The 26,472-nt window shown below is 55.7% G+C and overlaps 1 protein-coding gene across 1 annotated transcript; it reads left to right on the top strand.

Annotated features, from left to right (window-relative positions):
- Nucleotides 1-125: 125 nt before the first annotated feature.
- On the top strand, nt 126-25,550 carry IGFBP2 (insulin like growth factor binding protein 2). The gene is made up of 4 exons (XM_023642295.2): nt 126-711; nt 21,749-21,981; nt 22,738-22,878; nt 25,086-25,550. The coding sequence occupies exons 1-4, from the start codon at nt 270-272 to the stop codon at nt 25,248-25,250; spliced, it is 981 nt and encodes a 326-aa protein (XP_023498063.1). The 5' UTR covers nt 126-269; the 3' UTR covers nt 25,251-25,550.
- The last annotated feature ends 922 nt before the right edge of the window (nt 25,551-26,472 follow it).

The raw sequence follows: 26,472 nt of genomic DNA on the forward strand, positions 1-26,472 counted from the left end.
GGCAGTAGCCTACCCACCGCGCAGCGAACCCAGCGGGGGTGGGCGAGTGGGCGTGCGCGCACTCACAGGCCGGCGCGCGGGAGTGTCGGGGGAAGGGGGTGGTCTCCAAAAGGGGGAGGGGAGAAGGCAGGGGGCGGGGAGAAGCAGGGCCCTTTAGGACCCGGCAGCCGCGGCCGGCGAGGAGAAAGAAGCGAGGAGGCGGCTCCCGCGCTCGCAGGGCCGTGCCACCTGCCCGCTCGCTCGCCGCCGTCGCGCTCCCCGCCGCCAACATGCTGCCGAGACCGGGCGGCTCCGCGCTGCCGCTGCTCCTGCCTCCGCCGCCGCTGCTGCTGCTGCTGCTGCTGGGCGCGGGCGGCGGTGGCCGCGGGGCGCGCGCCGAGGTTCTGTTCCGCTGCCCGCCCTGCACGCCCGAGCGCCTCGCCGCCTGCGGCCCCCCGCCCGCCGCGCCGCCCGCCACCGAGTCCGGGGCGGCCGGCGACGCCCGCGCGCCCTGCGCCGAGCTGGTCCGGGAGCCGGGCTGCGGCTGCTGCTCCGTGTGCGCCCGGCTGGAGGGCGAGGCGTGCGGCGTCTACACCCCGCGCTGCGCCCAGGGGCTGCGCTGCTACCCCCACCCGGGCTCCGAGCTGCCCCTGCAGGCGCTGGTCCTGGGCGAGGGCACTTGCGAAAAGCGCCGCGACGCCGACTACGGCGCCAGCCCCGAGCAGGTTGCAGGTAACGCGGCTGGGACGGCGAGTTCGGAGAAACTTGGAGGGCGGCGGGGCAGCCTGGCTGGCGGCCGTTCTGTAGGGAAGGAGTGTGCGGCGGGATCTCGGAGGCCGTTTGAGCGGAGGGAGAGCCGAGTCCTGGACCAGCTGTGGGGATTACTGGAGGGGGACCCGAAAGTCAGGCCCCGGGAGCGGACCTGGAGTTAGAACGTGCGCGAGAGCCCTGGCTACTCATTTGGTGGCGAAAATTAGGGAGAGGAAGGCATCTCTGTTACCACAGTCTTCCCTCCCCGGGTGGAATGTACCCTGACTTCTATTTTGGAGGGGAGATTTACTGGGGAGGTTGTTGGTCAGATCTGTAGGACTGGGAGCTTGAGACTGATCTGGGCGCAACTCGAGCCGGTGACCGCCGACCGAAGGTTCCTGGAAAGGTCCTGGTGGAGGACGCTGCCGGGGGGGGGGGGGGGGGGGGGGGGGGGCGGGGAGGGGGACGGGGGGGGGCGGGTGGCGGAGGCTGGCGGTGCCGATGACACCAGGGACCTCTAGTGAGAGAGGGGCGCCAGCACGTTGAGGGACCTTCTTCCTGGGATTGTGAGGTGGGAAGAAAGGACTTGGTGCTTTGTAGGGTGGGTTGCTTAAGAGAAAAATGAAAACGAACGCTGCTATATTGCATAGAGAACGAAGAAGGGTTTTGCCTCTGTGTTGGGTGAACAATAAAAGAGGGACCTTCCGGAGGCCAGGAAGAGACCCCAGCAGTTGAGTCCATGTAACTTGAGCCGGGCGGCCGGCCGGGGTCCCGGGGCGGGGGCAGCAGCCGCCCAGTTCAGCATCTGGGCCCCGGGGGAGGGCAGGCGGATCCCGGGTCGTGGGCGCGAGTCCTCTTACTGGAGCGAGGTGTTAGCCCCCCGTCCTAATTTTAGGGACCTCTTCCTATGCGATAGAATGGGGGCCCCGAGGTTCTTTGTAAAGGGCCCTCCCCCCAAAGTTTTGAGAGGGACACGACCAGGCTATAAGGATCTCACTTTTATTATTTTATTTTATTTTATTGTTTTTAAGTTACGAAAGCCTCCTGCCCCCGTGGTCTGGAGGAAGCCGTAATTATTTTCTTTTCTCTTGGTGACGGTGGGGAAATGTGTCCACTGCCTGCCGCTGTTGTTTAAAAAGCAAGCGAGTCTAAGTTTCTCGAACTTAAAAAAAAAAAAAGTGAAAACATTCTTGCTTGCTTCTCAGCTTCTTCCATCGTTCTACAAACCGCTCCCCCCCCCCCCCGCCCCCGCCCCCGCCCCAGCCTGCTATTGTGTTTTTCACTGTTCTCCTTGAGAATGGAATTAGGGGTCAGAGTTGAAATCTTTCTTCTATGTCTCTGGCACATTTTGACCTTGAGTGCAGAGCAAGTTGGGGCTTCCTGGGAGCCGAACCCCCCAGAAAACCTCGGGCTTGCTTCCCTCCCCAGCCTGCCTCGAAGTGAACCCCCGCTTCTCTTAGAAAGTAATACTAGAAGGAACAGACTCGGCAAAGGTCCTTTCGCGGTGGGGGCCGGTCCCCCAGGCCTGCGTTCCTCCCCCATCTCTCTTCGCACCCCGTGGTCCACCAGGGAGGGCCTGTGGTTTCTGAGCTGAACTCTGACAAACTAAACATCTTCCTCAGCAGGGTGAATTTTTCAAAATGCCTCCAAGTTCATAGGATCGTTTGGATTTTGACTGTTTTGGTAAAGTGCGTGGCTCATGTCCTTGCTAAACGTTTGAGGATTTTTTTCCCTCTTCTTTCCTCTGCCTCTCAGGCTGAACACGGACTCTCCTGCTTCCCAGACCCAGAAGCAAGTTCGGGTCTTGGGAAGGGAGCCGATGGGGGAGATTCTCCCCATTCACTCCACCCTCCCTGGAGCCTCAAGGGGGGTGTTGTCAGGGGCGCCCGGGGACAATGGCGTGAGTTCATGGGAAGAATGTCGCTCTGGATTTTCTGCCTGGTTATGGGACTCCTCTCGGCCAGCTCGCCCCAGCTGCCTCCTCAGCCTTTTCCTCCCCATGCCCAGACAGACGCCTTCCGCATTTTTCTCTCGTGCTCCAGGCTGGGAAGAGGGGACACCAAGGTGTGTGTGGGGGGGTTGGAAGCTGAGGGGCACCCTGGAAAGAAGTGACCCAGAGCAGGGTGTCTGAGGCGAGAGCAGGGCTGAGGAGAGGGGGCACAGCAGGAGCCTGGGCTTGCAGGGCTGCAGGGAAGAGAGGGGGCAAGATTTGAGGCCTCGGTGCAGGAGAGGGTCTTGGGCTGCCGCTGGGATGGCGGCGCTGCATGGAGAGTGCTGGAGTCCCAGCTGGGTGGGGGGTGCCGACTGAACACAGCCCGGATGAGACCTTAGCCCTGAATGCTGCCGCCTCCTACGCTGGCTCTCTCATCCCTTCTTCTCCCCCATCTGAAGAATGAGCCCCCCCCCCTCCCCCATATCCCAGCCTGCATTCCTCTTTGAGCAGGTTGCCTTTGAGAATTTTAAGCATACCCTCTTATTTCAAGGCAGCAAACCCCAGCAGTTCCGGCTTTGCTCTTAGCTCTTTTGTCTTTGTTCCCAGGACTCAGGGGCTGGTTGCTGGCTTCCTGGGGATGGCTGAGATGCAGGGGGTGGGGGTGGGCACATCAGCGGGTGTTGAGCCCGCATCCCATGGGGGTGATGGGCTGGGAGTTACTGGCTGGTTCCAAGAAACCCAGAAGTCAGACGGGGGCGGGGGGGGGGGTGGTTGGAGTGGGTGGGCCTGGGGGAAAAAAAATGGCAGGGGGACCCTAAGCTCAGCCTGGTCTGGTCTTGAAAAGTGCGAGGGTGTGTTTGGTGGTGGAGGGGACAAAAGTGCCTAGAAATGCCGGGGAGGAAGAGGAAGCGGGCTTGGGCCCGGCCGGGCCCTTTCAGAATTCAGGGCCTGGGCCGGCTGGACGGGCTCGCTCAGCATCCCCCTGCCGCCTCCGCCGCGCACAATGCCCGGGATTATGCCGAGGGGCGGAGCCGCCGCGCAGAGAAAGGTGCTCTGGAAACGCGCGGTCGTTCCGAGCCCGGCGGCGGCGGCGGCGGCCTGGGGAGGCCCCGCGTCTGCAGTTGCTGCGGGAGCGGGAGCGGGAGCGGGCCCGGGCGGGGGCGGGGGCCAGCGCTGATTTACTGTGGCTCAGCGCAGCCTCAAAAAAGGGGAGAGAGGCAACGCGACTTCTGGCTCGCGGCGCTGCTTTGCATCTTGTTTTGCATAAATTTGCATACCGAGTTCAAAGTCGTAAAATAGACTCCGGGAATGAGTGGGACCCTCTGTCGCTGATTGCTAGCACCCCTGCCTGCCACCCTCCTCGCCTCTTCTGGACGGAACACCCAGAGCCTGCGCTGCTAAGCTGCTGCTCCTGAGTCACCGCGGGCGTTGGAAGGAGATGGGGGAGCCGAGGGCCACGCGGGAGCAGCAGGGCGTGGCTCTGCTCTCTGGCCTCGAACCAGCAGAGCCGGCGGTGTGTGGAGGCTGGGGTTTGAGGAGGTTCCAGAATCAGGGGCTTTGCCTGCAGTCTCCTTCCCCAATTGCCATTTATGTCCAAAGTGTTCCCCCAGAGCGTCCCCTTTGTATGGTAATGATGACCCCATCCATTCCTTTGACAAGACATTTGAGGAAATAATCCTATATAACCATGTCAAAAGATCTTACAAAAACAGAAACAGGGCTGAGGAATTTCTGAATTAGACTAGGTGGTGGACTCTGGGGGGAAAGAAGAACCCATCTGTTGTGATCGTGAGGGTCTGTCTGTGTAGTGGTTCTCGACCAAATTGGACTGTTGAGTTTCCTGACAGGCAAAGGGAGAAGGGAGTCTTAGATGGTTCTCACTTTTGGCTTACTTCAGCAGTGAGCCTTACTTTTTTTTTATTTTTTTTTGGTGAGGAAGGTTGGTCCTGAGCTAACATCCATTGCCAGTCTTCCTCCATGTTGTATTATTTTGTATGTGGGACACTGCCACAGCATGGCTTGATGAGTGGTGTGTAGGTTCAGACCTGGGATCCAAACCCTGGGCCACTGAAGCAGAGTGTGCGAACTTAACAGTACACAACTGGGCCAGTCCCCTAAAATAATTTTTTGGGGCAAGTTACTCCTTTGGGTTAGGGGACTCCATGGAAATTAGTTCAATAAAAATGTCTGTGGGATGTCTGAGGCGGAGTGTGGTCCATCACCCATCGTGGAGCATTTGAGGGCTTGCTTTGAGAGAAGCCCTGCTCTGGCCCAGCTGTCGGGTTGGCCTCTACCTGGTTCTCAGGTTAGCTGTTCTCCAACGTGGAGAACGGGACGTGCAATTGCTATGTTTGATGTGAGGGACTTCTGAAAATTCCTGGTTCTGATGGGATGCAGAACAGGAGTGCAGTACGGAGGGTGGGGGGCACTAGGGGGCTGCTGAGGGGTGTGAGGGAGGAGCAGAGGGTCCACACGCTGTACCCACACTTGCTCTTGTTAGCTCTCCTCTCACGCTACAACACTGTACCCAAACAAATCATTATTGTTTTTAAAGAGAGTCCCTCTGCAGGGACGGCATTTAGTTTGTCCCTCTCTCCCCTGTGCTCCCTGCGCCCTGTGTCGCCAGCCCCCCACTTTCTCCACCCTGTCTTCCCAACCTGTCTGACCGGCCTCGCTCCCACGCCTCCCCCACTGTGGCCCCGTCTAGGACACCTGGCTGGACGCGAAGCAGGTGGGCAGGGCTTGAGGAAATGGCCTGGGAATGGATGGCCCCAGCCTTCCCCGAGTCCAGTTAGAGGGGGATCACGTAAGTGACTGGAGACCGGAGTGTTTGAGGCAGGAATGATTCTTCCATGAGGAGGGCAGGGCCGGGGCCGGCTCGGGTAGGGAGGTGGCCATAGACCCCTCAGGGGATTCGTACTGAGGCTGCTTCTGCTGAAACGAGGCAGAGAAGAGTGAGGTTCTACTTTTAAGTCACCAGTGATCTGGCTGGCAGATGTTCCAGGCCCATCGCTCCTCCTTGCCATCTCTGACCAGCGTTTGCTGAGGTGGCAGGCAGGCGCTGGGAGCTCGAGCGTCCTGCGTCTGTCTGTTCCTGTTAGGAACCGACTTCTTTGCCTGCTTTGTCTCCTTGGCGGACAGCACCCTGCCAGGGGGGCTCTTCACCTCCCTTTTGCAGGTGTGGACTCTGGGGCCCCATCAAGGGGCGCCTTAGCAGGTAAGTAATGAGATGAGGGACAGACCTGGCTCCTTGGCCTCTGCATCCATCTGCCTCCGTGGGCCAAGCAAGGAAGTGGGGCTCTTGGCAGAAAAAGCCTTTGTTCCTGGATGCCTGCCATGTGCAGGTGATGGACAGGCCACAGTTCATTGCTGCCAGATTCCGTTATTTGTATTCCCTTGACTCCTTTGATTGGCCCAAATCCTGGCGCTTGGGGACTTCAGAAATGGAAGTGGCCAGTGTGCAGAGTCAGGAGAGACAAGAGGGCCCCGGGGTGCCTCTGGAGAGGAGAGCTGGTGGGCAGCAGATGGTGGTGGAGACAGCCTGGCCTTTGCTGTCAGATTGACCTGGGTTCCAGCGCAGACCTGTCTCCGAGAACCTGGGTGATGAGGAGCGAGGGCCTTTCCTGTTGGTGAAGTGGTGAAATTGTACCTCTTAAATGGGCTGCATGAGACGGCAGCTCTGGAAATGGAGGTGGAAAGTGCCTGGGACTAGCAGGTCCTCATACACATTGGCCGCCTCCATCGTGATGAGCGCCATCTCCTCTGACGCTTAGTTAGCTGGCCTTTAAAGCCAAGGCCACATGGGTGCGGGCCACTCGAATGGCTGAAGGCCATCCCTCGGCAGTAAGGGGCCTCCTCCGGGTGTGAAGTTGTTTCGGTTCAAAGCCCGGTTTTTTTAGCATCTTGCTCACCTGAAGCAAGAGATGTATTCCCTCTGAGCCCCAGCTTCCTTCTCTGTGAGGCGGGCATTGATGGGACCAGCTCCACAGGGTCGCGCCTGCGTGCCTGCGTGCGTGCGTGTATAAGATAGATAGTACTTCTCAAGCCTGAGCACTTGGGGTTTTTTGTAAGAAGTCCCTTGGTGTCCTCTCTTCACCTGTAAGATGGTGAGCTCCACGCCTCGGACCTGCTCCTGCAGACTGTAGCGAAGCCCTTTGTAGAAAGCGTGGTGAAACTCTGCTTCAGGCCTGTGTCCTAGTGCAGGCACTGACCATTCTTGGCGTGGGAGCTTCACTCTGTAGTGCCTAGACTGGGGGCAGAGGTGGCCCCAGAGTTCAGACACAGGGTACGTGCGCTGACCTGGCTGCTCCTGAGCAGGTGACACAGTCCTGAGGTCTGCCTCCGCCTGGCCAGCCAGCCTGTGGGACCCAGCCATCCCACTGCCCGTGGTCTGAGGGCTGGAGAATCCCTGAGGCCACCTCTTGGCGATGGGAGCTCCTTTCTCCATGGACGGCCCCCCAGGAAGCCTGCGGGGACCCAGGCTCCGGAACAGGCTCACAGAGGAAGCGAGCCGGTCCTCACACACTTAGCAATACGGCGTGTGCGAGGTGGGCCCTGGCTGGGCTGCCAAAGCCAGCAAGACCCCGTGGTGCCCAGTTCCTGCTCGGAGAAAATGGGTTTTCAGATCCGTCCTGTCTGCGCTTGGAGTGCCAGAAAGTTGAACGTGATCCTGGCAAAGAAACTGGACGTTTTATCCAGAAAGTGACGTTTCCTCACTCCAGAGTTCACCTCGCTTCTAAGTGAGCGGGGGAGCAGCCTCTCACTTCCTGGGGGTTGGGGGTTCCCAGCAGGAACGCTGGGTGGGGTGTTTTCTGGGCGCTGGGGTTCTTCCTAATGTCCGATTCCGTCTGTGGTCCGGAAAGCCCTCTGAGTGGTGGCCTGTCTGGGCACAATGACATGATGACTGGGTTCTCAGGCATCTCATGGAGGTGAGGCCCCCGGAAGGTGGCTGCCAGTCTTCGGGGGGTCAGCATTGCTTGTGGTGACACCCAGGATGGTCGGGACAAAGCACAGCCTTGGCACTGGGAATCTGGGGTGGCCGGCCCCCTTAGACTCTGGGGGCCTTTGTGGTGGGGGTTGGGGGAGGAGAAGCCCACTTACAGATGAGGTAGCTGGTCCAGAGGCATTTGTGGCTTTCAGGTTTCAGAGTAACTCCCCCCACGCTCCCCCCACAATGGGTAGAGTGTGGGGGCTACAGGAGACTTTTTTTCTACTGGAAAACAGACCATCCTCCTATGCCCCTCCCCCTACTTGGCTGCTAACCCTCGACCCTTCTCTCCTCCTCCCCGTCCATCACTCCTGTTCCTTCACAAAGCCAGGGAAGATCTGGGCTGGCCCAGCTCCTGGGTGTCAGTCAGGACGCGGAGGGAGACCTTGCTCAGAAAGCCGGGTCCCCCGGAAAGAAGTACAGAGTCGACTGTCGTTAGGAATTGCTTCCTTTCCTCCTTTTTTTGTAGGGGGGAGGGGGCATTTGGCAGCCCTTGGGGCCCCTTCTGGCCGCCAGCCCCACATCTCTTCCTGGCTGCTGGGAGGCAGGGCAGGAGTGAAGATTGGGGAGAAGGGGGCAGGGCTGGCGGGCCTCCAGCGGCCTGGCCGGAGAACTGGCCCGCAGGCCCTGCTTCGGCTGGCCCTGGCAGAGCCTGGGGAGGTTTCTACTTAGTGGATGGGCGTGGGTGTGTCAGTCTGTGTTCATTCAAGGAACTGAGCTCTGGGAGCCAAACTCCGAGCAGGGGAGGGGCGCTGAGCCCAGGAAAGCCTTGGGGAACTAGGGAGGGGGGATGGGAGTGGGCAAGAAGAGTGTGCTCAGTGTGTCCCAGCCTGATAGCAGTTGAGATGGGGACCTCTAGCTGGAGGGATCCGAGTTGCATTGTAAAGCGTCTACCTCAGAAGAAATGGCAAAATAATGCTAGTTAAATTTGCTTTTTTTCTAGACACCACCCGCTTCTACCAAAGTGCCCATAGGTTTTCTTTTCAGCACTGTTTCAGCCTCAGGATTCTTCCCCCTTGACAGATGAAGAAATCAAGGCTGCATTCAGGTCCAAATGCCAAGGCAGGCACAGACCAGAATGCCCGGAGCAGAGCAGGACGGAGTCTGGGTCTCCAGATTCTCATTGCAGGGCTCCATTCCATCAGACTCACACATGCAAAGAAGCAGTGAATTATATACTGCTGCTTGGAAATGCTCCTTTGCCCTGGGAGGTAGTAATTAAGGCATAACTTCTCAAAAATGTTCCTTTATGCGACGCCCCAGGAAGTTTCTTTTCGGGCTATTGTCTGGACTTCTGGATGGAGGTGCCAAGTTGCCTCTGGATGGTGAAGTTGCTTTCTCAAGTGCCTGAGGCCAAGATAAAATGAAAATGGCAATTCCCCCCGCTCCCTGTGCCTGCAACTGCCTGATAACGCCGGATAGTTTCTATGGCAACAGTGGCAGGAGGTGGGTCAGGCAGGATAAAGGGGGTGGGGGTGCGACGGGTTTACTGGATCATAAAGGCTTTGGAAGTGGGGCGGGGCCAGCTGGTATATGACTGATGGCTTCCTTCCCTGGGAAGATAAAGGGCCTGTGGAGAGGGGGAGGGGCGAGGTGAGGGGAGCGGAAGAAGTGAAGTGCTGGGGTTAGAAGGTCTCTGCTGGGAGCTTTTCCTTGAGCGACTCCAATGAACAGATGCCATTCTGGTTGATTAAGAGCTATGAAGCGAAACAACCTGGGTTTGGTTTTGGCTCTGCCATTGAGTACGTGACTTTGTGCCATTGGCCTCAACCCCCATGGCTTTTTTGTCAGGTGTGAGAGGGGATAAGAAATTATCAACCTCATGTGATTGCTTGATGATAAGACGGGCTTATGTACACAAACGACTTCGCACAGAAACTCAGATAATCAGCGGTGTCTTATGGGTTCTGGCCCGGCTCCTCCTCCTGATCTCAGCACACAGGGGGAGAAGGCAAATGCCTGTTTTCAGATGTTTTCTGATTGGCCAAGTTTATTACCAAGAGGCACTTAAGAGCCCTGTTAGGAGGTGTGGCGTCTTCCACGGGGTGGGGCTTGGTTTTGCTTTGGAAAGTCCAGAATGGAGTCAGTGGTGGAGGGTTTTCCAGTGGGCAGTCATGGCCTTTGGTACCATTGTCACTCCTGGTCCTACCGATGGCTGACGGCTGCCTGTGGCCCATTTATGCCCCAGAGGTGAAGATTCTTCCCTGAGGTGCTGCTGGTTGTCTCTGGTTTGGTTTGCTGTCTCTAACCCAAGAGAGCGTAACTGATGAAGACGACTCATGGGATGCCGTATTACATCAGACAAAATCAGTGAACTTTTAGTGGAAGCAAAAGAAAAGCATCGTGACCTATTTAAAGACACTTATTTATATTCAGGACGCTTCTTGTGCTGCTTTGAGAGTGTGGCCGGCAATCCTGGACATCTTTGCAAGCTTTTAGTTTCCTTTTGCATCCTCTGGATTCAGTTTGTCAGGCCCGGAGTATCTGGGAGCAGTCTTGTGGGGATGGAGAAGAGGCGGGCAGAAGGGGACGGTGGGAGGAGAGCCTGGGGGGGACCTAATCTGTTCTATGGGAGCCAGTCTGTGGCGACACAGCAGCATCTGAGCTGAGTATAAGGACAGTTGTTTGAATGAGGGTCCTGGGAGAGGGAAGTGTCCTTTCTCTTCCACCTCATGCTTCTTTTTGCTCATTGCCTTTCTTTATTCCTACCACTCTTGAGGCTCTGGGACCTAGATGGTGAGGGAGAGGCCAGAAAAGTGAGAGAAAGAAGGAATCGAACACGACACTCTGGGCCAGAGAGTGTGGGATGCTCATTGGATAGTCAGCCTTCCTAATGCTTAAACGCTGGTTGAGCACATACTGTGTGCAAGCCATGAGACTAACTATAAAAATACGATAGTCCTACCGCCCTGGAGGGAAGCAGGAAAAGCATTTAAAAACATTGACTATTATCTGAGAAGAAACCAAATCCGCAGAAATGTATGTAAATCTAATGCACATAAATAGGCGGCTCTTTCAGCCTTTTGACCAGGGCTCTTGGGAAGATCTTGATGTGAAATAATGGCCACTAAAGTCACGGAAGTAAGTTTCAGAGCTTCCTCCTCCTTCGTTCTTGGAAGAAGAAAGCACAATCTCTTCTCCCAAAAAAGTAAACTGAGCACACACAGTGTTTCCCTTCCTGTTCTCCTTTCATGATGTGTGCTTTTCTTTAAAGTTCTATGGAAGCTAAGTCTGAGTTCGTGTCTTCAAGAAGCTTCCATCCTTTGGAGGAGGTGGGAAAGACGTGGACCCGTGGTTTCTTGCCAGCGCACGCAGGCTAGAGAGCTGCGAAGGAAGCCGAGTCAAATCACACGAGTGCTTCGCCCAGTGATGCCCTTCCTTGACTCAGTCAAGCAGTCTTTGGGTGCTTGGAGGCCATATTGTCCATCCTCCTTCCTGCTTGAAGGGTTCCTCCTAAACTGTACCAGAGGACATCTGTGCACTGTTTTCCCATCTGCAGCTCGTCACTTGTTTTAGTTCTCTGGGCCTCAAGGAGCAGAAAGGTCTCCCTTCCGTCGAGCACCACTGGCCGTGAGGCACCTTCACGACTCTGCAGCTGGGTGACCCCCTCACCCCTATGGCTCACATCCCTTGGCTTTCCATTCTCGGGTCTGAGCCATCTTGATTCTTCATCTTGCCCTCCTTGACCCTGTGTCTCTCTTTCACTCTTCAGGTCTTTTCTCCGACTCATTTCCCAGTTCTTCTTGCCAAAGAGACCTGGCCAGGAGCCCACGGTCAGACCCTGACTGGCGGACAGCTGACCCTGGTGACACTGCACCGGCCTCAGGGTGGTGGTGAAGTTGGCCATGCCACTACTGTTTGATCCTCTTCCTGCCAGTGGGGTTTTAGAGGCCCCCCCAAGTTGACCAGTAACCCTGCTTGACAAGGAGGGTGAGGGGTGGGTGGAATGACGGAGGTGACTTTTTTAAAAGAAAATTTTACAAATGCGGACAAGTAACAAGAATGACATAACAACACCAAGTTGCCACCCAGAACTGGGAGTGGTTGATTTCTTTGTCGTATTAGCTTCAAGTCATTTTTTAAAACTTCCTCTGGTGGCTCTCCCTACCTGCCTCCAGCTCCCTGTCCCTCCTCCCCCGGGGCAGCCACTGGCCTGAATTATTTAGTGTTTCCTTTTCTCAGCTAAACAGACTTGCTAATGGATGACCAATATCTAGAATTGTTCTCTGAAAACAAATTGAAAATGTACATAAAAGGTTTCATTCTGCAACTTCTTCCCCCATCAACGTTAGTTTTTTTTTGAGGAAGATTGGCCCTGAGCTAACATCTGTGTCCATCTTCTCTATTTTACATGTGAGACACTTAGGACGGCATGGCTTGATAAGCGGCGCGTAGGTCCACGCTCAGGATCCAAACCTGCGAGCCCCTAGGCCACCAAAGCAGAATGCATGAACTTAGCCGCTATGCCGCTGGGCTGGCCCTGACATTAGGTTTTTGAGATCCGCTTCTGATCACAGGTCAGAGCTGTGCTTTTTAACTGCTGTATATTATTACATTATATTACTTTACTGATTTCGTTACCACACAAAGAGGGAGTTCTCTGCCCGAGGTGCATAAAAAGCACGATTATTATGGCATCAGCCTTTGAGGAAAGAAAAAGCTTTATTGTGAGGTCGACCAGCAAGGAGACAGGAGGCGACACTCTCAAATCTGTCTCCGTGATCCAGGGCTGGGGGCACAATTTAGGGTGAAGGGCAGGGTGGTCCGAAGCGCGGAGATAGATGATGAGAGGTGAGGAGAAGTAGGTAACTGATGATCTGTGCAAGCGTAGTCAAGCTTCATGTCTCCTCGTATGATGCATGTTCACAAAATGGCGGCATCACCCTGATCTGAGGGTGGAATTTTCAGCTCCTTGATGTCAAAAAGATCATGTGTCTGGCATTTGCACAGGCCCAGTTCATGGGTTGGTGGTCTCAGTAGGCCTGAACTGGACAAGGGGTTGACTCTCAGTTCCTGAAAGACCACTCTTAACTCACTCTGTTGATAAGATGCGGTCAGCTCAAATTGGTCCCAGTGGCCCATTGGTTACAATTTTCATTTATCCATTCACCTATTGAAAGGCTTTTGGATCAGGTTGCTAGTCGTTTTCTGTAACTACAAATGCTGTAATACACACTTTTGTGCACGTGCCCCTGTGCACATGTCTGAGAGAAGTAGAACTGCTGGGTCAGGCACATTCTTCCCGTTTCCATGGCCACTGGTCCAAGTTTGCAGCAAAGCTTGCTCTCTACTCACTTGGGCCCTTCCGCAGGTAGGTCGCCTGGCCAGGTTCTCCGGCACCTTTCATTGGACCAGGAGAGAAATGTTTGGGACCCGTGGGAAGGAGTGAAAGGTGATAGTGCTGTTTGCCATCTTGATATCAATTTCTCTGGCTCTTCAAGGACAGCCTGACTGGCTGAGTCCCAGAGGACCTTGGCTGAGTTTGAGCATGTTTTGTTTTCTCTGTCTGCCTCAGCCCTGACCCTCTCTTGGTCTTTGCGATTCCAGGAGTGACCCTGGTGTTTATAAAGCAGCCCTTCGGAGAGTTCATAGGCAGGACGCTCTGCAGAGGCCATGCTGTTTCTGCTCACTCAGGGGGAGCCCGAGGGGACACGGCGACGTGAGGGCATGCTCTAGAAATCTCCGTGATGCCTGGCAGAGAAGGGCCCCTCTGTGCATCCAAGCACACGTGTGTCTGTTTATGAAGCCATGAGTCAGTGGATGGAAAGGGCTCCCGAGGCTGCGTCTTTGCAACGTGTGTATGTGAAGCCATATCTCTTGAAAAGGAGAGGGATCTATCTCCATCACCAAGAAGTTCTTCAGGAAACCGAGGCAGGAGAGAGAATCGCAAAGGAATGGGGCCCTGGAGGTGCCAGGGCTTGAAGGGGATTGTTAGAAATACAGAGTCCTTGACCCGTGCCCAGGCCTCCTGTCTCTGAGCCTTGGGGGCTGGAGTCCAGGTCTCTATTTTTAGCAAGCTCTTCAGATGATTTCTGAGGAAGAGCCACAGTTGGGAACCATTCACCTAGTCTAACTCCCTGGAGTTACAGATGAGCACTTTGAAACCTCACATCTTAAACCCCCTGCCTGGCATCACTCAGTCCCAGGCATGGCGGTCCTGTCGGGATCAGATCCTGGGAGCGCTGGCTTTCGGGCTAGCACTTCTCTTAGCATGATGGAACTGGTTGGCCAAGGCTCTGAGCCCAAGAGCTGGTGTTCCACAGGAAATCCAGAAAGGGTTCGGGGGACTCGGCAAGTAGTTGGCCCTCTGCCCTCCTTGCATACGCGTCCTTTCCAGCAGCAATTTCTTCCCTGTGTGAGGGCGGTGGCAGTGCCTGCTGGCCGGTCCACTCTGCAGAGTTCACTGGTTCTTTGACACTCACTGGGCGATAGACTCCTGGTCGCTGCGGCTGCAGGGAGCTGATCCCCAGAGGAGAAAGGCCAGTGCCTGCCCTGTGTGATGGAACCTGGAAGGCTTGTGGGCCTGGAACATCTCAGGAGGCTGCTTGCATTCATTTCCTACCACAAGGGGAATCCGGAGATGAGGAACCACCTCCTTTGGTTTGAAAACCATGCTGGGGAGCTGCTGGTCTGTTGCCAGAGGGATTTCTCCAGAACCTGGTGGCGCCTGAGAGATGTCAGGTCTGCTTAGCTGCCTCCCTTGCGAGGAGCAGGGCCTTAGCGGGGAAGGAATGGGAAGGGAGTCTGGAATGAAGCTGGGTGTCAGCAGGGGGTCGATGGACCAACCGGGAGAACATCAGTAACTGAGCTGGAATGCGTCCCAGGTGCCAGCCCTACACCACCGCAGACATCCGTGCACGCACTATTCAGAATTCCAGCGGGGGACGCCACTGCCACCTGCTGCCTCTGACCTTGTGGAAAAGAGGTGGAGGAAGACACAAACAGTGTCACTCCCTAGGGAGACAGGGACCTCCAGTTAAACATTAGCTGAAAAATAGCAAATAGGCTCCCCTTTCTACCCAACCCCATTTCTGACTCCTGCCTCCCCTGGCTGCCCAGCATGGCCTGAATTTTCCACCCCGGCCTCTTGGTGGGCCGTGTTATTGAACATAGTGGCCACAGGCTAGATGGGAGTAGCAGCCTTCACTTTAGTAGAGTTATTATTCCCACTTTTCAGACTTGAGAAGTTAGAGCTCAGGAAGGTTAAAAGATTTGGCTAGAACGATGGGTGATCCTAAGTGGCAAAGCCAGGACTGGACTTTAGGGCTCTTGACTCCTAGCCTCCTTTGCCCATTCGGATTTGTTAATGAATTGTCCACTGCCATGGGTGTTAGCGCAGAAGTTGTCTGGGTGGCAGGAGGAAGATGGTAGGTAGTATTTATTCTTTTGCCCAACATGTGTCAAGGTTAAGTGCATTTTAGGAGAAATCAACAATGAAGGAGCCAAGTGAGTTCTGTGCCCAGCAGGATGGAAGCAGGAAAGCAGCCAGCATTCTGTCCTGTTCCTTGGATCCATTCTCGAAGGGCCTGGAATGCTGTCACCTGTTGGAGGTGAATCCACTGGAGGTAGTGATGGATTCCAGGTTGGATTAGATCATGTCTGTGGTGCCCCAGCTCTTGGATTTCCAATAGTCAAGAGACAGACGAAGGAGAAGGTTGGAAGAAGGCTCAGGTTTCTTGAGAAGAAAGAAAAAAGGAGACACATCCACCTGTTAGGAACATGGTTTGGGGGAAGATGCCCTCTTCTCTCCAGGCCTGCGTGCGGACTGATGCCTCACTCTCTGAGCAGGAAGGAATAGGGGGTGCTTTTAGATTCTTGGGGCATGTTTTCCTAAGAATGCTTTACGTCTCCCTTAGATAGGAATCACCCAGTGTCGGACGGAGCGCTGAGGTCAGAGCATCGCATTAGGAGAAAGTGCGGTTTCATGCTAGTGAGCATCCGTCAGACACAAGGGTTTTCACCCCTTCAGTAATGGCGTCAGTGCCACAATCACACAGATTATGTTGGGGAAGAAAGGGCTTTGCCAAAATTAAGCTTTAAAAGCAGAGTAATAATGCACAGAAGTAGACACAAAGTTCTTTCGGATTCTCAGCATCCAGCGCCCTCCTTGGCTGGATTAGTAAGGCTGGGTCGAAGGGCAGTGTGGGGACCCTGTGCCGATTGTGACACACCTCTGAAAATGGCAGAGATGTGGCGTGTGCTCCTGTAGACTCCGATGGCAGGCCCTCTGGGCCTCGAGTTTGCTGTCTGTAAAATGGGACAACTGTCCGCCTCCTCTCATTCCATCAGCCCTCCTCATCTCCGGCTCCCCCAGGTGTGGAAGGCAGAAAGGTGCAGCAGGTACCTACAGCGGGATGCGACTCTGCCCTGTCTCCAAGCCCTTCACAGAGGAGTCTGGGACTCAACTCTCCCCCTCTTGTCTCCCCCACTTCTCTCTGGAAAAGCTTTACTTTCTGGATATAATCGGGAAACTCCGTGTTGACCCATCTCCCAGGTCGCTCCGCAGGGGAGAGCAGCTAATGCTTACTCACGCTCAGGGCGAGAGCTCCCTGGGGGCCTTGCGGGTCCTGTCAGTCATCTATGGGCCAGAAGCCTTTTTGTTAGGTGATTTGAGTTGCTGAGAACCGTTTCTCAGAGTGGCCTTGCTCTGCCGCCCTCGGAGCTGCATACATAAGTGGTTGCTTAATAAATATTATTCTGAACCTAACTCTCTTAGGCAGAAGAAAAATGCAACTTGGTGTTTTTGTTCTGAGGGCAAATTCCATCTCTAGCTGGAGTTTTCCATCTGGAATGTTTGTCTGCAGGCTGCGCCTGTCACCTATAAGAGAAGGTATGGGAAGAACTTGGTAACGTGGGAGAATGCCCTTGTCTGGCTCTGTGTGGGGGTGCTGTGTGGGTACTTCTCTGGGGGGAGAAATGGAAGCAGTTAGCCCTGTGTTCCTACCGTGTGTCTGGCACTATCTATGCATGCAGCATCTCTTGGAATCCTCCCGGCCACCCACTGGAGGAGGGTGCTGTTTGCGTTTTATGGATGGGCAATGGAGGCACAGAGAGCTTAAGTAACTTGTCTAGGGCTGCACAGCTAGGTGGTCAAGCTGGGGTTCAGTCAGCTGATTAGACTCGGGAGCCTGAATTCTTGAGCCTCTTTGGCTGGGCACAGTAACAGTCAAGGAATGGGCGCTTTTCCAGCCTACAGTCCTTCCTGAGCTCCACGCAGTCAACTCTTTCATTTCCCTTCCCTGGGCTTCTGCTTCCAGACGTGGGGCGTTGGCCTGTGCATCAGCAGACCGGCCTGGGGGTTTCCTCATCTTACTGGCAGGTTCGCTGGCACTGATGAGACCAGTAAAGAAAAAGGACAAAACATAGCCATGAATCTGGTGGCTTCCGTGAAGGTGGACAAATGGACCTTCACCTCGGAGAGGGTGGGGACATCTTGGGACAGGAAGCCGCTCCGTCCCCCGGGAGAAGACTGCCTGGCTGACCCCGTCCTTGGGGCCTGGAGCAGGGCCGTGCTGTCTTTCGTGGGCTCTTGGCACTTGCCTTTGTGGGCACTCATTAAAGAATACTTTAAATCATATTTTATAACTGCGAATATGTCAGTATTGCATATGAAGACGTTTTCATTGACCACAAAGCTTATTTTTCCTTCTGATTTTAAAAGAAATGAAAACATTCTCCAGGCCCTGGGCACCATGCCTGCTGTGTCTGATGATGAGCAGCCCGCCCCGCCTGGAGCCTGCAGGCTGAGCCCACACTGTCTGTGTGCCCCTCTCTTCCGTCACACGTGTCCCCAGAGCTGGGAGGGCCTGGTCCTGAGCGTGGTGTGGGCTCAGCCAGGGGATGCTCCTGCGGACCCTGGCAGGGGTGAGTGTGGGAGAGCTTGGCAAAGAGGGAGAGCAGGCTGGGAGTCCCCTGGGATGCCAGGACAGCCTCCATCCCCCCAGGAAGGTGGACTAATGGACTGGAAGTGTGTCTGGGAAGGGAATGGGAGTGGAATGTCTTAGCTAAGGGAGGGGAATGGGGTAGAGCTCAGATCTGCTTTACGTGGGCCTGGGGTCTTCAGCACCGGCCTGGGGAACTTCCAGGCATCTAGATAAAGCCTAACTCCTGAACAGTGATTCTCAACTAGGGGCGAGTTCACCTCCCAGGGGCAATTGGCAATGTACATAGACGTTTTTTGATTGTCATCACCTGGGGAGGGTGCTCCTGGCATCTGGTGGGAAGAGGTCCGGATGCTGCTCAGCATCCTGCAGTGCACAGGACAGACCCCTCCCAACGAGGAATCATCTGGTCCCAGGGTCAGTGGTGCTGAGGTTGGGAGACCCTAGTCCAGAGGGTGTTCCAGGCATTGGGTTCAGGTGAGTGGAGACTTCCTAGAAGATCTCAGATAGAACTAAACACGGGCCGCCCATCCTGTTCCAACCAGAGAACGTGTAATTACAGCCGCAATGAGACCGCTGTCTGAACCAAAGCCTCGGGCAGGCAGGCAGGCAGCCTCCCAAAGGAGGGGAGGCAGGTGAGCTTCTGAGAGTCCCAGGCCTCCTGACGGCAGAGGGGATGGTCCAGGAATGGTAGCGTGTGCTGCGCCATCAGGGTCCTGGAGCCCTGGTCTTGTCTCGCTACATGTGAGCGGAACACAGGGCCCCGAGCGCTGGCAGTGGTGTTGAGGCCTCCAGAAATTCTCTCCACCTCTGTCGGCAGGAAGCCAGCTGGGCAGGGTGGGTGAGGATGCAACCCGGGTGTTCCCATTTTATTCTTCTCTGATCCTGGGTGGTTCCCAGGGCAGCAGGGGAAAAGGGCTTCCCTAGGCGCCTTGCTCTCCTCCTCCTGTCCCCTGGGCAGTGCCTGCAGGGAGGGGGACAGGGCCTGAGGCTGTCGCATCAGGTCTAGATGCAGAGAAGCTGTAAAGTTGGAAGTGGCAGGAGACCTGTGATGGAGAAGCGGGTGGTCCCCCCTCTACTTGTGCCACACCTGCCTTATGTCTCAAGGGTCAGTGTGAAGAGATGGAGGGTTACCTGAGTCAGATCCTCCTATTTCTCTTCCAAGTTCATCTCAGGCTCCCCCAAGCCTCTCCTCCAGCCTCCTGCCCGCCACTTCGGGTGTATGAAGAGGGAAGCTGGGATCTTCGTGCTCGGCCCAGCTGCCTGGCCAGTCCCAGAGGGTCACCTTGTGCGCACCTAGTGGGACAGAGGAAATCTGTGCAGCCAGGTGCAGCTACTTCCTGTCCCCATTCTGCGGAGCGTGGCGGGCCACTGAGCAGGGGAACTGGGAATACGTCTCCTGGGGCCCCTAGATTTCTGCTGTTTCAGCCTCCAGGAGCAGAGAGGGGAGGGCCGGGTGGGTGAGTAAAGTTTGGGGCGGGTTGAGGGGTCTGATTGAATGTGGTGGACTAGCACTCCCACCCTGCTTGGTGGCGAATGCCTTAAGTCACCCGTCCCCTGCAGGTGGCATCGGGGCCTCTGGAACAGGATTTAAGCTGCACTTGGTTTATTTATGGTAAAACCCAGGCCACTCAGAGCCCCTGGGGTAATAGCCATCTAGAGAGAAGAATTTTCCAGGTTTCAGAATTCAGAAGAATTTTCTGGGCTTACTCATTTACATATTTCAATTTTTATTTTTCTAAAGTTTAACAATTTTGGATAGATAGGTTTTTTTTTTTTTTCAACTTGACATGTTAACCTCCTCCGCTTTGTGGACATCCCAAGGTCGTCATCATGATCAACACAACTTTCATTTTGGTCTACACAATGTGGAAGTGGCCAGGGGTTGTTGGTAGTTGTGGCGTTGTTTGCTGTGCACTAAATGTCCCCAAAGTTCCTAAGTTTGATTTCTTTAGTGTTCTCTTTCTTCCCTGCCGTTTGATACTTCTTGCCACTGTCCACATGCCTTCCTTCTTTGAATTCTGTTGACTTTCCTCTGCGGTGGCCTTGGACACCAGATATCCAGAAGCCGGGCTCAGTGAAGCGGTCGTGCTGTCAACAGTCAGGGTTCCTCCCACGCCCATTCTCCCCGCCTCTCGTGAGGAAGGCACCAGCACTTTACAAGGCACAGACGGTTGACAGCTGTTCTCACAGCTGAGATGCTCACAGGCTTGTCCTTCTCTGCTTCCTGGCTCTTGGTTGGGTTCCACATCACCCAAGTGACAGATAACTGAGACCATCGGCGTCTTCTTCATCATCATTGAAGTACTAACCACCCCCAACACACACAGGGTTTCTGTGCTCCAGGCCCAATCTTAACTGCTCTACCTGTAACATACTCTCAACAGTTCTCTGGAGCAGGAACTATGATTCTCCAACAATTCACGATTCAGAAAATGGAGGCACAGAGAGGTTATACGTGTGGGAGAAATACATCTGGATAAACAGCAGCAGAGCTGGGACTTAACCTGAGTGTGTCCTCGTAACCAGTGCTCACTAGTCTGGAGAGAATGTGCTGGGCTCTGAGGGATGCTGCTGTGGCCCGTGAGAGCTGCCCAGGCCTAAGGCCAGCAGGAAGGGAAGGGATGGGAGCAAACCTCTACTGAACGCTGGTTTGCCAGGACCCTCTGAGCCCACCCCACTGGGCCTGAACTCTAAAGGCACCACCAAGTACCAGGAACTACCTAGTACCAGGGACCACCTAGTACCAGGCACCACCAAGTACCGGGGACTACCAAGTAGCAGGGACCACCAAGTACCAGACACCATCAAGTACCAGGTACCACCAAGTACCAGGGGCCACCAAGTACCAGGCACCATGAAGTACCAGGGACCACCTAGTACTAGGCACCACAAGTACCAGGGATCACCAAGTACCAGGGACCACCACATACTAGAGACCACCATGTACTAAGCACCTTGCCTGAAACTCTTGTGGAGAAATATTTTAAGAGCCATTCAGTTACGCTTTTGTGGCTGTAAGTTTTGAAGGCGCATTAAAGGAGAGGAGGAACTGTGCAGGTTGGTTTAGAAGCAGCTCCTCCGAGGTCGCTGGTCTTGTCGGGACCTGCAGGGGAGCTGCTCCAGGCCACGTGGCCAGAGGCCCTGTTGGCTCTGCTGTCTCCCAGGCACTGGCTGAGTCCCGGCTCCCCTGGAGCTCACGGGGACTGGTCTCCCGGATTACGACTCTTCTCTGCCATTCTGTTCTGTGGCCCACCTGTAGCCGGACGTGCCTAAGCCAGTGTGAGCCTGTACCAGCTGGGGGCTCACAGACCCCCTCCGCCTGAGCTGTGCACACAGTCAGAGCCTCTCTCTGGCTGACTGATGGTGGTTTGAGACAGTCAAAAGAGACTTAGTGGATGAGGCTACACACCGTGTGATAAGATGAAACTCCAAAGCTGAGGAGGTCATAGGTCCTGCTGCTGGGGCTCTCAGGGTAATGGGGTATGGTGGTAGCCTAGCACAGACAACTGTGGAGGCAGGTCAGGGTCCCTGGGGCAGTGCGGTGGCAGCCGTAGGAGCAAAGCATTAGGGGACAGGAAGAGACAGGCAAAGGGAGAGTGATGGCAGGGATGTTGGAAACTGGAGCTTCCAGTGGTGACGTGGCTCTCCTCCTCACTCCCTTGCCAGATGTGGCGTGGCCCAGTGATCGCTGCACACGAGTTCTAAAAGCTCAGCCAGTGCGTGCTTTTCCGAGGATAAATGATGGAGACCTTAAATCGGGGGTTAGGGGCTGGTGGGTATGTGAGGTCTTTCTAGGGAACTGTGATAGACCCCAGAAAGGACCTCATCCCCTCCCATGGTGAGGACCTTTGGGACACGTCCATCCTTCCGTGTTCCTCTGCTGCACCCCAGCTGCCTAGGAGGGGGCGGAACAGAGTAGGTGTCTCAGGCATTTTTCTGGAGTCAGACAGCCTGCGTCCAAGTCTGAATTTGTGATCTTGACCTCTGTGAGCCTCAACTTCTCCATCTGGCAAGGCTGGGGGGGGGGGAGGCTCTAGTAGTGCCAGCTTCCGAGTTGATGTGAGACTGGAATTGGTGATCTGTGTCAATCGCTTGGCCACAGTTGCTTAGATGTTAGTCATCTCTGTCTTTGTCATGATCAGGGTCCAGACGGGCCCTGGAGGCCCGTCTCTCTGGAAACAGGACCTGGAGCTCTTCTTCCCTTCCTCTCTGCAGACAATGGCGATGACCACTCCGAGGGAGGCCTGGTTGAGAACCACGTGGATGGGACGGCAAACACGTTGGGAGGTGGAGGTGGAACTGGCCGGAAGCCCCTCAAGTCGGGCATGAAGGAGCTGGCCGTCTACCGGGAGAAGGTCTCCGGGCAGCACCGGCAGATGGGCAGAGGTGGCAAACACCACCACGTCGTCCTGGAGGAGCCCAAGAAGCTGCGGCCGCCATCCGCCAGGGTCAGAGGGCAGAGGATGTACGGGGGGGGGGGGGGGGGGGGTGTGTCTTACAGCTGGGGAGGGCACCCATAAGATCCATGTCCTGTGTTATCTGCAGGCAAAGTACTCCCCTTTCTGGTTCTGCCACTGATGTGCTCAGTGACCTTCAGGCCAATCAGTATCTCTTTCGGGGGCCTCAGTGTCTCTGGCTGTGAAATGGACTGGGCATGGGGTTTCTTGAAGTCCCCTCCTTCTGAAACGTCCACACTTCTGCTTGGCTTTGGGACATAGGCAGTGAAAATGGGTGCTAGATATGAAGACGGATCCACTTGGACGTGGCTCTCTCTTGTTGAGATGTGCTCCTCTCGCTCAGCTACCTGCTTCCTCTTGCCAGCTCAGCTCTGCTATCGGGGGTCTTGGCCCTGGTTGGGTTGATGCAAAGGAATGGGGTGTGGGCCACTGGGTTGGGGTAGAGATGCCCTAGAGACACCATCTGAACTCAGTATTTGCAAGTAGACCCCATGTTGACCTCTGAAAGCCATTGACGCAGAGCGAGGAGCGAAAACTCACATCCATATGACTCCTTTAGCGGGTGGGCTGGGGCACAATGGTGTGGTGGTGAGATCACAGACCAGGAGCTGGAAGTCCCTGGTTCCACTAGCTGGCTGTGTGGCCTTGGGGAAGCCCCTTCCCCGTGCCCAAGCTTTCTCCTGAGGCTGCACCCAGGCCAGTGTTCGTTGAGCTCATTCTTACTCTAAGCATCGTCTGTGCCCCCAGACCCCCTGCCAACAGGAATTGGACCAGGTCCTGGAGCGGATCTCCACCATGCGCCTTCCAGATGAGCGGGGCCCTCTGGAGCATCTCTACTCCTTGCACATTCCCAACTGTGACAAGCATGGCCTGTACAACCTCAAACAGGTGAGAGAGGATCTCCTCGGCCCTGGGCCCAGGGTATGCCTTGTTCCTGCCCCACCCACCTGGAATCCTCTGAGGGCTGAGAGCTGAGACGTAGACTTCTGAAGTGGGGGTCAGGGGGTTGGGGATGCCCGCTCCCAGGCCATGAAGTGGGGGGGGGGGGGTGGCGAGGCCTCCCTCCCTGGCCTCAGGCCTGTCAGAGGCTGACTCCACTTACCCAGCCACCTGGCCATCAGCGCTTGGCATCCGGTTGGGAGGGAGCCTCTTGGAGAAGAGACGTGGGCTCACACTCATGCTCCTCAACTTGTACTGAGTGTCAGAATCGCCTGCAGGTGATTCCTGGGCTTCACCCCCAGAGATTGCCATTCAGGAGTTCTGGTGGGGACCAAGAGTTTGCATTTCTTTTAGTTTTTTGCTGAGGAGGATTCACCCTGAGCTAACATCTGTGCCCATCTTCCTCTATTTTGTATGTGGGAAGCTGCCACAGCATGGCTTGATGGGTGGTGTGTGGGTCCACGCTCAGGATCTAAACCCATGAACCCCTGGGCTGCTGAAGTGGAGTATGCTGAACTTAACCAGTAGGCCACTGGGCTGGCTCCCAACAGTTTGTATTTCTAACAAGCTTCCAGGGGATGCTGATGGTTCAGGGACCACACTTCCAGAATCACCAATTTCAACCATTGACCAAGCAGCCTCTCTGGTTTCCAGGTGTCTTAGGGAACGGGACTCAGGGATGGAAAAATGCCACTTAAAATATTTCTAAAGATGGTAATAGGACAGTTACAAGTGCATCAGAGAACATTAAGACAGTGGGGGTAAACCAGCGCGGTGCCGGCTGCCCTCCATCCACATGCCTTCTCGGGAGGGACGTGCGTCGCCAGTACTGCCCCTTGACATTGTCGGTGTTTTTCACACATCCGCACAGAGTTTGCAGTGATTTTAGTGGATGTTTAATGCGATCGGTTGCCCTTTTACCTTAGCCCACTCCTCCCTTCCTCCAGTTCCTCCCTTCTGAGGGAGAACAAGCACGTGTGCATTTCCCCTAAGGCAGAGAGAGGGACTAAGGGAGGAAGGGAGTGAGCAGTGTGCCCCACCGCCGTTCTGTCTTCATGTGGAGGTTCAGAGCCCTGGCCGCACACTGGGATCCTGTGGGGAGCCTTACAAAGTACGGATGCCAGGGCCCCACCCCAGAGATTTGGATTTTGTGAGTCTGGGTGCTTTCTGGGCATCAGGATTTTCAGAAGCTCCGCTGATGGTTCCAATGGGGAGTCAGCATTGATCAAAGGGCAGATGTGCGAAGCCAAGGGGTGGGCGATGGGCTCTGCTGATCCCTTCGGGGGTCTCACTTCCCCACCTCCTTCACAGCCCCGGCATCTTGCCCTCTAAACATCGGTCTAGTGTTAAAAGCTATATATTTGTGCACGTGCCCTCTAAGTGTAAGCCCACTACTTCATGGAGTTGAAGAGAAGAAATAGTGATCTGTTCTAATGAAAAACAGTCCGTGTGCTGTACCTTCCGGGTGATGAAAGGGATTTACAAGAGGAATTAGTTTATGAGGAAGAGCGGGGACGAGAATGCCTGGGTTTACATTCTCAGCTATGCCTCTTATTAGCTGTGTGACCTTGGGCAAGTTACTTCAGTCATCTGGGCTTCTGCCTCGTCATCAGTAAAGTGGTGAAATGATGGTACCTAACTGACCAGGCGGTTGTGAAGATTAAATGAATGTATATGTTAGACGTAAACCGGAAACGAGCAGCGTTTAGAATTTGAACATATTGCCTGGCACATAGGACGACCTGTGCCAGCACTGACTTTCACCATTACATTCGTTTGTCACCTCACACTGTCACTGAACCCCAGTACACTAGGTCCCCCACTGGAGGGCCCTCCCTGTGTGTGGGGCTGTCTTTTCCTCTTTGGGCATCCCCAGCAGCTTTGCTAGCCAGAGCGTGGCCCCTGGGCCAGCATCACCAGCATCACCAGCATCACATGGGAGCTTCTTTGCTGTGCAAAATTTCAAGTCCCCCGACCTTCTGGATGGGAGTCTGCGTTTTGGCGAGAACCCCTGGCGCATGTTCACGCTTGTGAAGCATCCTCCCGCAGGCCGGCTCCGCGCACGCTCCTGGCTCAGTGGACCGTTGGGTTGAGCGCAGGAAGGAAAGCTGGTGGCGGGGGGGACGTCCTCACGACCTCCTCTTCTCTCTCCTCAGTGCAAGATGTCTCTGAACGGGCAGCGCGGGGAGTGCTGGTGTGTGAACCCCAACACGGGGAAGCTGATCCAGGGGGCGCCCACCATCCGGGGGGACCCTGAGTGTCATCTCTTCTACAATGAGCAGCAGGAGGCTCGCGGGGTGCACACCCAGCGGATGCAGTAAACCACAGCCGGCCGGTGCCTGGCGCCCCGCCCCCTCCCCAAGCACCTTCAGAGGGGGGCCCAGCGCGGGGGCGGGAGGGTCCTCCAGGAGCTCCGCCACGTGTATTTATATTTGGAAAGAGACCGGCACACCCTCGCCCTCCCCCTCCCCCGCGGGAGATGCCTGCGCCCTCGCTTCTGCTGGGGAGGAGGGCGTGGTTGCAGTGGGAGCTGGGGTACAGGTTTGGGAGGGGGGAAAAGAAATTTTTATTTTTGAACCCCTGTGTCTCTTTTGCTTAAGATTAAAGGAAGGAAAAAGAAAGCATGTGTCTTGTGCCTGAGTCTGTGGGGTCCCCCTGGGAAAGAGGCCCCTAGGCTGAAGGCCAGCTAGCCTCTCTCCATCCGGCCCTGCCCCCGGCTCCCGGGGAAACGGGAAAGGCACAGCCTCGGTCTCCCACTCGTAACCCGGGAATGAGAAGGCTGCGCAGGAGGAAGGGGACTCTCCTGCCTCCAATGACCTTGGCTTATGGAAACGCGAAGTCAGAATGCAGGTGGGACCCTCCCAGGGCAGCCCCGGGCATCTGCGGTCTCCCAGCCGAGGCTCTGTCCCCAGCCCGCCCCCGTGGGCACCGCGGAAGGAGACGTGGAGCATGTCTGTGTTCCTCCTTCAGATGACACGCAAAAGGAGAAAGGGAACAGGGAAACGTGGGGACTGGGGGCCTCTGACCCCCGAAATAAGGAGATCTCCCTTCTGTACGGGGGGCCGTCAACTCAGCCCCGCGGAAAGGGAGCTGGGCTGTAGTGGGCCAGCCATTCACAAAGATGGTGAGAATTCAGGCTCTGCGCTGTGGGGCCCAAGTCCTCATTTGGCTCCAGAACAGCAATGTTAACAAAGGGACTAGAACACAGGCGCACACGCCGGCGCTACTTCTGAAGCAAAATCCTGTGAGAGAGCTCCCCCTTTGTTCTGTCCGCCCCCCAGCCCCGGCGAATTCCAGGGGCTCCCCGACTGCAGTGGGCCACAGGGAAGGCGGGCTCGCCTTGTAGGGCCCACGGTCCACCCCCGCCCCCTCCCCAGCACGGCGCATTGAGCCCCATCTTTCATGTTACCTGCTCTTCTGTGTCTGGGGTCTGACCCCTTCCTGCCCCAGAGGAGTGGACAGGCAGCTTTGTCCCATCGATCCGTCTCCCTCCTGACCCTCCTGGCAACTCAGGGGAGGGAAGAGTGACACCTGGGCCTTTCC

The sequence above is a fragment of the Equus caballus genome, chromosome 6 (genome assembly GCF_041296265.1).
Source record: "Equus caballus isolate H_3958 breed thoroughbred chromosome 6, TB-T2T, whole genome shotgun sequence".
NCBI classification, from domain to species: Eukaryota; Metazoa; Chordata; class Mammalia; order Perissodactyla; family Equidae; genus Equus; species Equus caballus.

What these genes read in the sequence shown, in the direction of transcription:
- IGFBP2 (XM_023642295.2), top strand. Translation starts at nt 270, where the DNA reads ATGCTGCCGAGACCGGGCGGCTCCGCGCTGCCGCTGCTCCTGCCTCCG. An exon ending in CAGCCCCGAGCAGGTTGCAG is followed by an intron (nt 712 to 21,748) that starts GTAACGCGGCTG and finishes TCCTCTCTGCAG; the next exon opens with ACAATGGCGATGACCACTCC. An exon ending in TGCGGCCGCCATCCGCCAGG is followed by an intron (nt 21,982 to 22,737) that starts GTCAGAGGGCAG and finishes CTGTGCCCCCAG; the next exon opens with ACCCCCTGCCAACAGGAATT.